Genomic DNA, 15749 nt, shown 5'->3' on the forward strand with positions numbered 1-15749 from the left:
TCTTCCATAAAGACTGGAATTGATATTCAACAGTGTATTCCAACACCACTAATCGTTTGGACGTTGAAATTATTCTTCAGCCTCGACTAGCCTATAAGTCTTTCAAGTGGTTAAACAATATTTTGTCAAGTAAAATTTTATTATCCCAACGTACGGCATCAGTTCTAACCTGCCACGTTAATTATCCCGACAGTCTAAGTAAACAACTCCATTATAACCAACAAATAAATCATGGTAGAAAAAGCAGGAAAACAAACGTCATTCTATCCAAACTTTTTAATCAGATCGCTGATGAAACAGCCATTACTTGGATCCATCCATTCACTTCACAAGTTGTGTAAGTATTAATGACATAAAAAGTGACATGGTGCAAATGATTGTGAACCAAGTGTGCTGTCCGTATGTACCAAATGAGAAGACTTGCACAGCCTCTTCAACCGTTTATTTTTATTATTAATGTGACAAGATTGACTAATCAATATTCCACAAAGACCAACTTCTGCCAAATGCATAATTCTACAATATTTTAAGTGATTCTGGACAAGAGTTTCTGCTAAGTGGCTAGAACTGAAATGTATTCTACAGTGTCAACTAAAATTCTAAAATAATTAATGTAATTCCTTGAAATGGCAAAAGTATACATTAAGACAAGGTATTGTGAGCATTAGGAACAGGCTTGAAAGGGGGAATAATAACTACATATGCTAGACAATATTTGGATCGCATCATAAAACATCATATAGTCACAGTAACCTTTTAAATAAAAGCAACAAATGAATTGATCAGAATGTTCTTTCATTGATCAGGGATGAGCAACCCCAGGTTAATTGATTGGCTGAGTCCATGATTGGTTGACTATTCGGGGCCAGTGGGGCCATATCCCTCCAGTTGCTCATTCCTTTATACCGGATACCAATCAGGTCATTTTTTCTTCTTTATCCTAAATTACCTTGAGACATCCCTGGATCACCCCAAGGGTTCAGACATTGTTGCCAGTGGGCCAGAAAGGAAAGAAGGGTTAAGTGCCTAGCTAAGGGGCAGATTGTTTGATTTACTTTCTCCTCCTCCACCATTGTTGCCTAAGGTATACAAATGTAATTGTGTCACCGTTCACTTGTTTTCATTTTGATTTCATAAATTCCACAATGATTTGAATTTGTTTGTTACAAATTGTGATTACCTTGAACTCATAAACCTTTCACAATTGTTAATGGACTTAAAAACGAAACAAGATTTTTTTTGGAAGCATACATTGCATATATTATTTTAACATCAAGATGTGATCACCATGCTGTCCTCTTCATTCTCCTCATCGATGACAGAAGAATCCTCTTCACTCTTCACATCTTTAGTAGAATCCTCCCCAGCGTTGGAACTGCGGTGTATCTTCTTGTGTCGGCTTAGTTTCATAGAACTGATGAAGCCCTGACCACACACATTGCAGACATAAGGCCTCTCTCCTGTATGAGATCTATTGTGTATTGTCAGTTCAGATGCTCTTCGGAAGGTTTTTTCGCAGAGGGAACAGGAGAATGGTCGCTCTCCAGAGTGTGTCCCAAGGTGTTCTTTCAGACGCCCTGCTTGAGAGAAACCTTTTCCGCAAACAAAACAGCAGTGGGGTTTCTCTCCTGTGTGTAGCTGCTGGTGTCTTTTCAGGGCGGATGAAAAGCTGAACCTCTTATCGCATTCAGGGCAGGGATAGGGTTTCTCTCCAGTGTGCACTTTCTGGTGGTCTTGGAGATGTCTTTTCTGAGTGAACTGTTTTTCGCACACAGAGCAGGTGTACGGCTTCTCTCCTGTGTGGATCCTCATGTGTAACTTGAATGCAGACAACTTATGGCAATCTCTTCCACATATGTTACAGGTATACGCACTTTCCCCAAGGTGGACTTTACTGTGTGCTTTCAGGTATGATGCAGTAGTAAAACTCTTCCCACAGACAGAGCAGGAATGTGGTTTCTCTCCTGAGTGCGTCGGGTAGTGTTCCTTTAAGCGTGACATTTGAACAAAACCTTTACCACACACAGTGCAAACATATGGCCTCTCTTCTCTGTGTAACTTCTTGTGTCTATTCAGGGCAATAGAGGATCCAAACATCTTGTCACAGTCCGAGCAAGCAAAAGGTTTTTCAACTGAATGGACAGTTTGGTGTCTTTTCAGATGTCCTTTGTGGTTAAATTGTTTCCCACATACAGTGCAGCTGAACCTCCGAACTGTGGTATAGTGGTTCTCCTGGGGTTGTTCAGGTTCTACTGAAGTGGAAGAACTCTTATCTTCTGCAGAACTCATAGGGTTGAGAGGAGGATCCAAGTCCAATCTGACTTCTTCTCCATCAGAATTGATCAGGCCACAAACTTCCTCTTCCTCATCCGCCTTTGATTCTTCAAATGTCACATTCATCTCAGATGATTGGCTGTGGTCTGCAAACTCAACTGACAGACCAGGTGGTAAATGGCTCTTCTGATGTTTCCATAGATTGTGAGAGCTGGTGAAGCTCTGTCCGCATTCAGCACAGCTGTAAGGTTTCTCCCCTGTGTGATCTCTAAGATGTACTTTCAGGTCTGCAGGTCTGGCAAAACTCTTCTCACAAACAGAGCAGGAGTATGGTTTTTCTCCTGTGTGTGTTCGAAAATGTTGCTTCAAGCGTGATGACTGGGAAAAACTTCTTCCACACACAGTGCAGGGGTAGGGTTTCTCTCCCGTGTGTGTCAGAAGGTGTATCTTCATGGCTCCCAAGTGGGCAAACTTCATCTCACAGTCAGGACAGGGGTAAGGTTTCTCACCAGTATGTGTTTTCATATGTGCCTTCAGGTGTCCCTTCTCACGGAATTGCTTTCCACACAAAGTACATGGGTAAGGCTTCTCACCTGTGTGAATTCTCCTGTGTTTTTGTAGTGCCGATAACTTTAGGCAATCTTTTCCACACACAGAACAGCAGTGGAGACTCTTAGCACTGAGATTCTCTGGGTGTTGGTCAGGTTCTCCTGATGTAGAAGGACTCTCCTCGCTGTCAAAATGCTCGCTGGGATTATATACTGTTTGAAAAAAATAACATTTGCAGATATTAATTATATAAAATCACAGATCATGCTACCAAACTAAGAGTTTTTTTAAAAAAATAGCTTAAATAGATTAAAGTACGGTTGGGAATGTCACAAAAATCAGTTAGGGTTAGTCATACAATGATTAATAGGCTAGCCTATTTATGTAGCTTGCTAAAGGTGAGATACCAAGTCATTGAACAAATGTGGAAAGTTACGAGAATATCCATTCCAACGCTACATACCGAGAAGAAAAGGATCCCATTCCATTTCTTCTCCATCAGAGTTAATCAGACCACCAACTTCCACCTCTTCATCTTCTTGCTCCTCCTCCTCTTCCTCGTCCTCCTCTTCTTCCTCTTCTTCCACCAGTGCTTCGGTTTTTAAATGGAGTGTTTGATCATGATCCTCTTCAACTTTAACTACTGTTCTGTTTGTTTGAGTGGAAGCTTCTACATGATCAGAACTCAAGGACTCTATGTGTTTGGGTTTATCCTGGCAAGAACAGAACAGTGTAAAGATTTTTGTAGGATTGAAAACAACTAAAACGTTCAGTCTTAATACCTTGTTATAATTGTCAATAACATCAATAAGTCTATGTGATAGGGAGTCACAATCAATTATCCACAATGCAGTGCAATATTATCCACAATGCAAAAAAATACCCCAAATTACTGCTGAAGGCTACACAAACTGGTAAACTAACGTTATTGCACTGCTCCATCATAAATCTAGCAGAAAATACAAATCAATGCAGCACTTAGGGGATTTCCTACTGACTTTATACCCATTTATCTGCTGGTTTTGTAAAAAGCCCCTTTGAAACAGGTGGCCCAAAATCAAGAAATCCCTCAGACTGCAGGACACCAAACAAGCATGATTGTTAACACAACTGTTATTACCAAATCCAAATAAAATGTGATAATTTTTTGAGGTTTAAGATATAAAAACTTCCACCTACTTCGAGGAAAATGGCAGAGTCCTGTAGTAGCACCATCCCACTTCCGGTAATCTGGTGGAGGCTCACAACACTGCAGATCCCAGAAGAGTTACGCTGGTGTCTCAAGAGGTTCTCAGACAGCGAAAACCTTGTCCCACAACCAGAGCATTGGTATGGTTTCTCTCCAGTATGCACTCTTTGGTGTTTCAACAGCTTTGACTCAATAGTAAAGTTCTTCCCACACTCTGGGCACTGGTACAGGTTCTCCCCGGTGTGGATTCTTTGGTGTTCCTTCAGCTTGGTTGAAGTGGAGAAACTCTGGTCACATTGCGAACAACAGTAAAAGTTCACTCCAGTGTGTGACTGAGCGTGAATCTTCAAAGACACCAGTTGAGCAAACCCTTTTCCACATTCTGCACATTGGTATGGTGTTTCTCCAGTGTGCAGTCGTTCATGCTTCACTAGCGTCCCCGATAGAGCAAAGCTCTTGGGGCAATGGGAGCAGTGATAAGGTCTTTCTCCAGTGTGCACTCTCTCATGATTCTTCAATTTAGCTGTAGTGGAGAAAGTCTTCTCACAGTGAGTGCAGGGGAAAGGTTTTGCACCTGTGTGTGTCTGCTGGTGAGATTTCAGGTGTGCCAACTGTGAGAAGCTCTTCCCGCAATCAAGGCAACTATGAGGTTTCTCTCCAGAGTGCAACAACTGGTGTCTCTTCAGATCTCCGAGGTGAGTGAACCGGCTATCACATTCAGGGCAAGGGTATGGTTTCTCTCCACTGTGAACTTTCTGGTGCGTCTTCAGGTTTGCTGCTTGGGAGAAGCTCTTCCCACACACCATACAATCATAAGGCTTCTCTCCTGTGTGTGTCCTCTGGTGTAACATTAGTTTATATGAGCTAGAGAGTTCTTTTCCACAGGTTGAACAGATATGTGGCCCCGGAGCTTTGTTATTTTCCTCGTGTTGATCAGATTCTGATGGACAGGGACTTTCCTCACTGTCCGAGACATGGTCAGGTCTCTCTGCATTTGGTAAAAAGATAGGATAAGTACAGTAGCAAAAAAATAAATATATAACAGAAATAGGAAACAACAAAATGTTTAGTTTTTAAAACAAACATGACTCACTAGGCTAATCCGTACCTTATTGAATTAGCCCTTGAACTCACCAAAAGCAGGATCCTCCTCTTTCACGTTGACATCCAGTAGAAGAGGGAGACCAGACTCCTCAACAGCTATAGACAGAGACTCAGCAAGGTTGGGGTCAACCTGGTAGTTTTGGTCAATAGAAGCCTATGATTGTAGAGACAACACCTCAATTGAAACATCAATCTTAGATCTTACTTTGAAAACCTTAGCAACTAATTAAAAAACATTAAGAATTTTTGGTAACTTTCTGAAGAATCAAGGATGATACCCAGAAGCTACTTTTTGTTTTTTAAGTTTAGCTAATTAGCTGTTACTCTTGTTAACTAACATGAGTCAACTGATTAACCAAAATAAGCACTTATTGAGAAAGCGTGCCAAAAGGCAGGCTGACTGACATTCAGTCCTACAACTAGGACCAAAGAAGTTATGTAAGTCAAACTGGCCAACATGAGGCAGATATACAGCCTCAGCCAAAATGTTTGCCAAAAAAAAAAAAGCACTAACCAACACCCAGGAAGCACACAACATTGGACTGCCAAAGACTATATAAATAGTAAAGAAAAAAACCTTAAAACAATAGTCCAACTTTCTAGAAGGCAGGCATAGATGTGTCAAAGACTACTAAATGCAGAAGAGCGGGCCTGCATAATGTCAAAGGGTACACAAAAACATTTAAACAGGTTTTAAAAATACATAGAAGAGCCTATAGAGATCTGGGACATATACCAGAGTGAAGCCAACAAAGAGATTTTCAAGACCAGAAAGTGAAAAGTTCTGGGCTGGCCAAGTCAATCACCCAACCTGAATCCAATTGCGCATAACTTTCACATCCTGAAGACAACACTGAAGGTAAACAAGATGAACCAAAGATGGCCACCATCCTGGCAGAGCTTCACCAGGGAAGATGTCTGGTTACATTTACGTGTGGCAAATTCAGGCAATCTTTGTATGCAAAGGATATGCAGCACAGTTTTGAAAATGCTTTTGGTGCCTTAACATAGAACGTCTACATACAAAATGTATTGTCGTTTCTGATTTGTTTATCCAATATGGTTGGGAATACCCTCACAATCTGCACTGTAACCCCAGTCATTTCCTGACTTCAAATTCCAGGAACAATGAGCAAACAAATACCTATGGACTTCACAGTAAATACAACCAGATATTTGAAAACTTGGAAGCGTAACCAGATGTGGAATTTATACCAACCGTATTGGAAGCGTCCACATAGGTAGCATGCTGCTGCTGCTGCTGCAATCCCCTTTGGATCCCATCGTGGATACGACGTCGGTGACTAGACCTATTCGCTGACGAGGAGAAACACTTTCCGCAGTCAGAACACTCAAATGGTTTCTCTCCGGTGTGAACTCTCTGGTGTCTTTTAAGGAGGGATGATGACGAGAACCTCTTCTCACACTGGGAGCAGTGGTATGGTTTCTCTCCTGTGTGTTGACGCATGTGTATCTTCAAGGTCCATGGCTGAGTGAATTCCTTTCCACATTCTGAGCAGCTGTACGGTTTTGCTGTACTATTCTCTTCACTAATATGGGATTGTTCGTGCCTTGTCAGGGAGCTTGGGAAAACAAAAGTCTTTTTGCAGGTGGCGCACTGGAAAGGTCTCTCCCCAGTGTGCATCCTCTGGTGCATCTTGAGCTCTGCTGCAGAGTAAGAGATCCTGTCACACTCAGAGCATGGGAAAGGTTTCTTAACTATTTTCTCTCCTGTGTGTGTTCTCAGATGTCTCTGAAGTTTTGATGGATAAAGAAAATCCTTCCCACACTCCAAGCAGCGATGGGATGACTTGGCTGTGTGATTCTTTGGCCTTTGTACAGGTACTCTGGATTCTTCATCACTATAGCTGGAGACGGGACTCTCTCCTGTCAGAACAGGAAGATAAGGGTTAAATACAGAGATCGGACATCCCAGGTCAGGGATCCTCTCTCCCCCAAAGATCGACGTCACCTTCATGCCAACAAGCTATTTGGACAAGATGAATCCCTCTACGCTCATCAAGGAATGATGTCAGCAACTGAAGCTTGCTAAATGTGACTTAGACTTTGACTGGGTTCTATGATTAGATGCCTTGATGACTGGAGACTGTTCTCTGGCCAGACATGCAAAGAGCTTGTAGATATGTAGGTGAAGTCTAATTGTAGTAAAATGCGAGTATGATGGTTGTTTGGATGTCAACCAGGGCCTATTAACATCCCGCACCTGCCAAAAGATTTTGGCATTTGTGGGTGGAATGTTTATGCCACCAGCCATGCTAGCGGGTGTTGACACTGGACTCTCTCCACTGGACTCACTCCACTGGACTCTCTACAGTGTGTGGGGTTTCACTCAATGTTTTGGGACGACAAAAATGACTCGGTAAAGTATGAGTAAATGCAAGTGATTTAGAGCAGAAGAAAACAGTACGATTGATGTTTTCATCTGTTTTGTTTAATCGCTGTGTACCATTTCAACCAAGCACAACAACACAGAAAGAAATGGCAAATGTAGTGGAGCAATGAACTACCCAATCACAGCGCGCAATAATATTTCACAGCATATGGATAATGAAAGAAAGCGCATTATAGGATTCCAGTGAGGTTTTTCAATCTGCTCCAAAGTATCTCTGAAAGCAGAGAACAATTTTGGGAGGCAAAAAATTCTGAGTAGCAGGAAATGTTTAGATAAACAATTATTGTTTATCTAAATACACCTTCTAGAGTAGAGGCTCTTAAGAGGATTTTTGTTTGAAACTTTTTACCTCAAATAAAAGTTACATTTCTGTCATACCTTTATAGTAAAGTTAAGTTGATAAACATTGGCATTTGTTCATAGCCTTTTTCACATCTTAAGGCAAGTGTGCAATAATTCTGGAAGACCCTTAACTTTCTATCAACCTTTTGTGTGGTTCGTTCAGAGACCCTTTTATTTAACACTACTATAGGTTTTGGTTGAGAATCTGATGGTATTCGGAGCAAAATCAGTGTCGTCCTGCCAAATCCTCACTCGCTGCCAAACCAGACAAATAATCTGATTGAAAAGGAGGCGTCCTTGAAAACAAACAGGTCACAGCCAGGCAAAAACCAGGTCACAGCCAGGCAAATGCTGCAGACACTGAATCTGCATTCCGTGAAACTAGTCAATCCGATAGAATATCAGAATAGGTTCTGCAATTAAATTAAGTGTTTCAATACAATTAAAAGGTGACTGGGAGAGCATTGGCACCCTTAACGCAATATATAATCCATTTAAAACGCACCATTTTAGCAGATCTGCCGTCAAAGATAGTCGGTTTAAATCCCTTTGAGAATCCATTTTCCTCATACATTTTCTGTCGTCTACTCACCAGTATACTTAAAAGTCCAGTCTCCTATAACTTCCTCTTCCTCTTCCTCTTTGATTACGACGTTGAACCTCGGGATTTCACCGCAGTTGTCATGGTCCCCAGGGTTAACTCCAGGGTTAACCTCCTGGCTTTCCGGCGGGTTGTCCTGGTCACCGTGGTAACTGGCTGTTGGTTGGGGTTCTGTGGAGCAGGATGGAGAAGGGCCAACAGACTCCTGGAAAACAGCATCAAATAAAAGGTTATTCAGAGAGTTTACTGAACAGCCAGCACACCGTTGTTCAACACAGACTGTTGTAGGCACAAAAAAGGTATGGACAGTCTTCTGTTCACGGACTTCGACCCCAGCTTCCAGTAGACAGAGCTTGAATACTTATGCAAGAAACCCATTTCAGTTTTTAACTTCCCTTAAAAATATTTCCCAACATAACAATCTTACAATCATTTCAGTATCAGCGTTTGTAAACAAAGTACCACACAGAGCAAAATTTCAATGAATAATTTGCAATTCAGTACGAGAGAACTGGTCCAGGGTTTAAATACTTTTGCAAGGCACTGTATATAGTAAGATTCTGGGCCATTTGACCCAGCCCAACTCCATAGGCAGACACCAGTGCACAGTCCTAAGAATGAGAAGAGTTAAGGGACTTAACCAGGAGAAAACAAGTTCAAGTACGGGCATCAGCATTAAAGGAATGCTCTATTTTAACGCAATCAACGTCACACTTTCACTGGCTGTTCCTTCCTGATTACAAAGTGGGTCGTGTGTTCACAACTCCAACTGGGAAATCAGGATGAAGCAGCCAATGATGAAACAGAAATGTATCAATTTAACCTAGAGAAGCCATCCACAGTGTGTGCCCAACCAAGTATTTGCAAAGAGCCAGGCGAAAGGCAGTGTTTCTCTTAAAGAGCCAGGCAAAAGGCAGTGTTTATCTAACAGAAACAAGCAAAAGGCAGATTTGTGCCAAATCTGAAACTTCCCACTCACTGTAACTTAGGTATAAATTTGTGTTGTAGGTTATTGTTAAGTTTTTTTTTTGCAGTATTAGATTAGTAACAATATGAGAAGTTTATTTTGGAATTTTTTTCTCCATATTTATATTGTCCTTTTCAACATGCCATTTAGATTGTCATTGTTGATTCACTACAATATTGCTGTACTTCCTCAGTTCTCTCTTTTATACTTGGTTATAAATTACCAAATGGTGTCATGGTCACATCCATGACCAGTCTCCTTTCTGTTCTGTAGCACTGTCCTAAAGGACAGTGTATCTTATCACTTAATCAAATGTTTTTTATAAAGCCCTTTTACATCAGAGGTCGTCACAAAGTGCTTTTACACATACCCAGACTGAAAACTCAAAGAGCAAGCAAAAATAAATTACACAGTTTCTAGGAAAAACCTCCTAGTAGGATTAGGAAGATACGTTGCCTAAAGAACCAGACTCTGAGGGGTGGTCACTCCTGTTCTGTGCCGGGTTAAGATTATAGGAGTACCTTACCTTTGGGCCACATCAACGTTTTCAGATGACTAGCAGGTCAGAAAAAGCAGATGGGCTGTGACCAGAGTATTTAGTCTGATTCTAGATAAGCCGCACAACCAGGTTCTACAATGTGTCTGGGCGGTTTAATAAATCAGTGACACATGAAATTATTGGACTTGACCATGCTAAAAACAGATACTAAATACCCGATTGATATGAATCCATTACCAATCACCTCCTGGCATGAGACTTTCAAAAGTTTGAATCAAGGTTGCCATAACGACAGACTCATTTGGATGGTCTTCTGGACCATCCAAATGCTCTTTAGCAAACCTCAGACGGGCCTGGACATGTACTGGCTTAAGCAGGGGGACACGTCTGGCACTGCAGGATTTGAGTCCCTGGCGGCGTAGTGTGTTACTGATGGTAGCCTTTGTTACTTTGGTCCCAGCTCTCTGCAGGTCATTCACTAGGTCCCCCCGTGTGGTTCTGGGATTTTTGCTCACCGTTCTTGTGATCATTTTGACCCCACGGGGTGAGATCTTGCGTGGAGCCCCGGATCGAAGGAGATTATCAGTGGTCTTGTATGTCTTCCATTTTCTTATAATTGCTCCCACAGTTGATTTCTTCACACCAAGCTGCTTACCTATTGCAGATTCAGTCTTCCCAGCCTGGTGCAGGTCTACAATTTTGTTTCTGGTGTCCTTTGACAGCTCTTTGGTCTTGGCCATAGTGGAGTTTGGAGTGTGACTGTTTGAGGTTGTGGACAGGTGTCTTTTATACTGATATGTTCAAACAGGTAACATTAATACAGGTAACGAGTGGAGGACAGAGGAGCCTCTTAAAGAAGTTACAGGTCTGTGAGAGCCAGAAATCTCGCTTGTTTGTAGGTGACCAAATACTTATTTTACAGAGGAATTTACCAATGAATTCATTAAAAATCCTATAATGTGATTTTCTGGATTTCTTTTTCTCAAGTGTACCTATGATGAAAATTACAGGCCTCTCTCATCTTTTTAAGTGGGAGAACTTGCACAATTGGTGGCTGACCAAATACTTTTTTGCCCCACTGTATATAGGATGCCCCACTATAGCCTACGCTGTACATGTACATGTATGTGCATAAAGTTAGTGTGTCTTGTCTAGCTTAAAAGGCATAAGAACAAACATAAGAGAAGATACTCTATAGCAAGGAATACGGAGTATTACGTCGTAGTGACCGTAACAGGCGAAGCACTCATTCGATATACAGACATATGAGGTCGATCGGGGTCTATGTTCCATCAAATGAAGAGAAGCCGGTGAGTAGTCACCAGCTGATGGGGATGCAAATATATACAAATGTTATCTGGGAAGGCACACTTCGGGAAAAGGGTGGAGTCGGAGAATCTGGACTCAACAATACGTTTGCTAGAAACCATGTATGACCGTCCACAGTCATTGTTCTCACCTCATCCATCTTGAATCCTTCGGGAATAGTTGTAGTAGCTAGCTAAAATCTGTAGCTGAAAACTTGCTTCTGAAACTCTCCGCGCTCTTCTACTGAAATGAAGTGTTCACCACGAGGTCACTTTAGCTAGCTAGCAAATTAGTACCATTGTTACCTGCTACTTGCGGTTTACATTTGACAAATAACGGAGATTAGCTAACGGCTGCTAAGAAGCTACCGAACTGCTTTGCTAAACACATTAACAAAGTTCTGAAAATAATTGTTTGTAATATTGCACCTTCCGTGTTTATACTTCGGGTTTGGCAACATCACAGTATATTTTCAACGGAATCATTATCATATTTGACGGAATTTCACAAATATTTCGTGTTCTGTTAATCCAGAACCCTGACTAGCTCAACCGTCTAGCTTCGTCAGCGTCTTCCTGCGCCTCGGTCAAACCTCCGGTCCCCAGCAGATTCGACTGTGCACTCGCTAGGCTCTTACCGCCACCCCAGGTTAGGAGCACATTGCAGTGGTATTACATTGGACAGAAATTGATCAGTTGTAAAGGCAAGTTATATCATCTGCTTAACTTGGAACTTCGACGCGATAGCAATAAAGGTGATGAGACAATATCATTCAGAAATTGCTGACCTCCTAGATAGAAAGTGAGAAAATCCATTAGTACCTTGTATCAGCAGATTCTTTAGTGTGGAGGTCACTGAGGAAAAATGGACCATAAGGTCCACACAGATGGAGCTATGTGAATTAGAAGTGATGATGGTGGGTTAAGACAAAAATGCTTTCAAAACAAACAACTGAAGATGGCTGGTGTACAAGCCAGGCACTGCACAGCCATTCACGTTTTACATTGTTTTGAATTGAAATCCAGAGGTGAACATATTTTACAGAAACCTATTGGGACAAATACATTTTAGAGTCTCATGCCAAAGTGAGGTACATGTTTAGAGATTCATTTTATTTGTTGATTAGGAATTAGATTTTCTTTTAACTATGTTTTCTAAATTAAAGGTTAAATTCCTGTTCAATGTACCATCAAGCTGATACATTTTTTTCCCTCTCTCATCTTCACCAAGGGTAGGCCTGGAGTACGTTTTCTATTCTGACACAATGTTGGTATTTCTGCCCTAAAAAGGTAATGATTGTATGCTTTTACATTTGGAGAAATACATACAAAATACACATTTAAACATATTAAGACTTCCTGACTGGTTGCATTCTAGCAGAACAAAATGTATCCATCCATTTTAAAGCATTTTGGGACAAATTAAAGTCTATAGAGTAGAGTACTGTGAATGACAGTATTTTGGCAAACCTAAAAACAAAGCTTCTACCAGGATGTGCAGATTGAATGGCTCTGAAGCTAAATTGACTTAAAGACAATTACTAGCTTTCAATTGATCAGCTAAACGACTACTCTCTGAAGCCTTTGAATGGCTTTAAGAAAAAACAATTATGGGTCGATAAGTGTTGACAATTTCCATTCCTTAGGAAGATGTATTGATAAGTAAAATAAAAAAATAAAAACGTTCAATTTGTAGTGGTCTCTTAATTTCAACCATTCTTTGTCTCACTCAAAACCGTCCTTTTCTACTTTTTTGAAAAGGAATGAAAAGGTGCAGTGGCTGTAGATATGGCTTAATAAGGTTGGAATGTAGAAATAACATTGTGGCTATATTAGACCTTAGAAAATGCACTAGGGCAAATGTATACTGAACTGTCACTAACTTGTCTACTTCGTAATAACAAGAGATTACAATTCTGCAATGATTTTACAACTACTTCCACTTTGCTCATTACTGAACATGAAAGTAAATAAACTGCTTATTCTACACATTGAACATATTTTACTTTTACCAGACACCACTTGAGCCTAGAGATTTTAATCCTGGTCACTCCACATTAAAAAGGTAGTGCCATTGTGTCCCAACTCCATGTTGTATTTCAGGCACCTGCAGGTTGTGTATATAAAGGAAAAGAGGACAGCTTTGCGAGATCTGGGGATTTGGAAAGGTTGACACTAATTCTATACATTGCTTGGCTTTCTAAACAGCGACTTTTACTTTGAAGGCTGAACGAAAATTCCACCATTGTGGAAGTAAAGGTTCTGTTTACTAGCATCCGTAGCTAATCTTTGTCCTCGTCTTGTTCATCTTGAATCCTTCAGAAATTGTTGTGGTAGTTAGTTCGACAATATAACTGTAAAAGTATTTTATAATATAATGTAATATCTGCCCTGAAGCAACGCTGGCTAGCAAATTAGTAGTTTCTTTACTTGCGACTACTTGCTACAGATGATGTTAGCCGACTAGCTAAATACAGTAAAGGGAACGGTTTTCAACAGCTAACAACGAACAGTAGTTTTACTATTCCCAATTTTTTCAGCATTAAGCATTTAACATTATATGTCAACTGAATAATTTTCGCTAATATTTTTTGCTCGGCTAACCCAAACTGCAGGCTAGCTACAAATGTTTTTTCATGCATTCGATTCCATATTATGCTGTCCAGTAGCTCAGCCCTTTCCTTACCGATTCCACAACTCCTGCAAGTTACATGTGTCATTCTAGATTTCAGAAGACACTTTTGTCCAGAGCGACTTCGAGAAGAAATTAAGTACTCTCAGGGAGAGAACGACAGATTTTTCACTGGCTCAGTAATTTCATGTATCAAATTCAACCAATTCAATTTAGTTCATTAAGTCCTTTTTACATGAGCAGCAGTCACAAAGTGCCTTTACAGTCACCCAGTCTGAAATCCCAAAGAACAAGCAATTACAAGGAACCATATTTTTTTATATATATATATTCAGATGTTCTAAACAATAAGCATCAAACCACGGTCGTTATCAATTCCTTAGCTTCTGCCTCACTGATTGAAGACTGAAATTTTATTTACATTTGAAAGGCTGCTTCACGAGACAATCCCCCTCCCCATTATTTTTTTGCCCCCACGTGAGCCGGTAAACGCAAATGATTTCAATCTCATCATCTCCATGAGTAACAGACAACTGGGTCAGTAGATCCTTCTGCCACTTCAACCAATTAAAAACTCTACCTCTGACCCCCCCTGTTATTTGAGATTGATAAGCATTCATACTGGTGTCATATACCCTCTCTGCATCGAAACAGACAGTGACTAGCTGACAGGGTTGGTGTCCTGGCACCACAACGGCAGGTTTGCTTGCCTCCCGACTGCTGAAAGTCATCAGGTCAATAACCCTGGTGTTGTCTGTGCACTTGATGATGGAGTCGATGTCGTGTAAAGACACAGTCGTGTGTGAACAACATGTAAAACAGAGGGTGGAGTGTTAAGAAATTGTGAGGAGAAACTCTCCCTCCCAGCTATAAATGTTGTATTCTGAGAGCACATGGAGAGCACAATTGACAAAGGTGAAACTCCGCCCATTCTTCCACATCAGCCAAATTCAAATATCAACCCAAACCCAAATAACTTGGAAAAAAAGCCCCAGCAAAAGAACTTTAGTGTAATGTGCTTTTTGATGTGCTCGCTGTCAATGCTTTTTATGTATATGTTTTTTCCCTGCAGTCGAATGCATTATTTAACAGGAAAGTGCTCACTAAACAGTGGGCGGGATTAGAACCTATGCTGCAGGAGAATATGTGCACTGGAGGACACAGACCTCTGGACCACCCCAGGCCACAGCTGTCAATCTCTTCAGAGAAGGTTTCTGATTCTTCTTTCTTGCTTAAATAACAGCCGGTTTGGCTGACCCCCCCCCTCCCCCCCGGCATTGAGTTTAATAAGTGGATACATCCAAGCTTAGATCTGTGTTTTAATGAATTCAACAATGCAACGTTGAAGACCCATTTTCATCCCATCCAAAAACCATTTAACTAAAGTTAAAATTACATTTCACTTTCCTAGGGAATTGTAATTCATCACAACGTCCCTTTATACAAGATATCTATGGCATTTCTAACACACCTGAGAAAAATGTCACTACTGCGTATTGCAAATAAAAGACCAATCAAGTCATAATATTTGATATTCTACACAAAACTACAAGACTTCCAAATATCGCCACTGTTATATTGTGTTACAATACAACTTGTTAAAAGTTTGCTTGGATGTATTTTTTGTAATGCATTTTCACAATTAACAGTCATTGTTGACTACAATTACATTGTTCAATTGAAGTGTGCAGTAAGTCTTTACATCATGATGTGTGAGGCTACTCCTGGTTTCCTGTGTTGCCATCACCAGCAGAGGTAGCCTTCTCCTCCTCTTCACTTGTACTACAGGAATCCTCTTCACTCTTCATCCCAGCAGCCAAATCCTCTACAGGAAGTGCACTGTGGTGTCTCTTTTTGTGTCTCCAGAGACTG

General features: G+C 40.8%; 1 protein-coding gene across 1 annotated transcript; it reads right to left on the reverse strand.

Annotated features, from left to right (window-relative positions):
• Nucleotides 1-264: 264 nt before the first annotated feature.
• Nucleotides 265-11813, reverse strand: LOC105029841 (zinc finger protein Xfin). The gene is made up of 7 exons (XM_010903396.3): nt 11398-11813; nt 8464-8677; nt 6336-7003; nt 5147-5270; nt 4003-5000; nt 3287-3536; nt 265-3035 (listed from the first exon to the last, which is right to left on the reverse strand). Exons 1-7 carry the CDS (start codon nt 11404-11406, stop codon nt 1273-1275), a joined length of 4026 nt encoding a protein of 1341 aa, XP_010901698.2. The 5' UTR covers nt 11407-11813; the 3' UTR covers nt 265-1272.
• Nucleotides 11814-15749: the final 3936 nt, after the last annotated feature.

The sequence above is a fragment of the Esox lucius genome, chromosome 9 (genome assembly GCF_011004845.1).
Source record: "Esox lucius isolate fEsoLuc1 chromosome 9, fEsoLuc1.pri, whole genome shotgun sequence".
Lineage (NCBI taxonomy): Eukaryota > Metazoa > Chordata > Actinopteri > Esociformes > Esocidae > Esox > Esox lucius.

Coding starts and splice junctions, on each gene's coding strand:
- LOC105029841 (XM_010903396.3), bottom strand. Junction 5,271..6,335: donor ATGTGGACGCTTCCAATACG/GTTGGTATAAAT, acceptor CTACAATCATAG/GCTTCTATTGACCAAAACTA. Junction 3,537..4,002: donor ACTCTGCCATTTTCCTCGAA/GTAGGTGGAAGT, acceptor TGTTCTTGCCAG/GATAAACCCAAACACATAGA.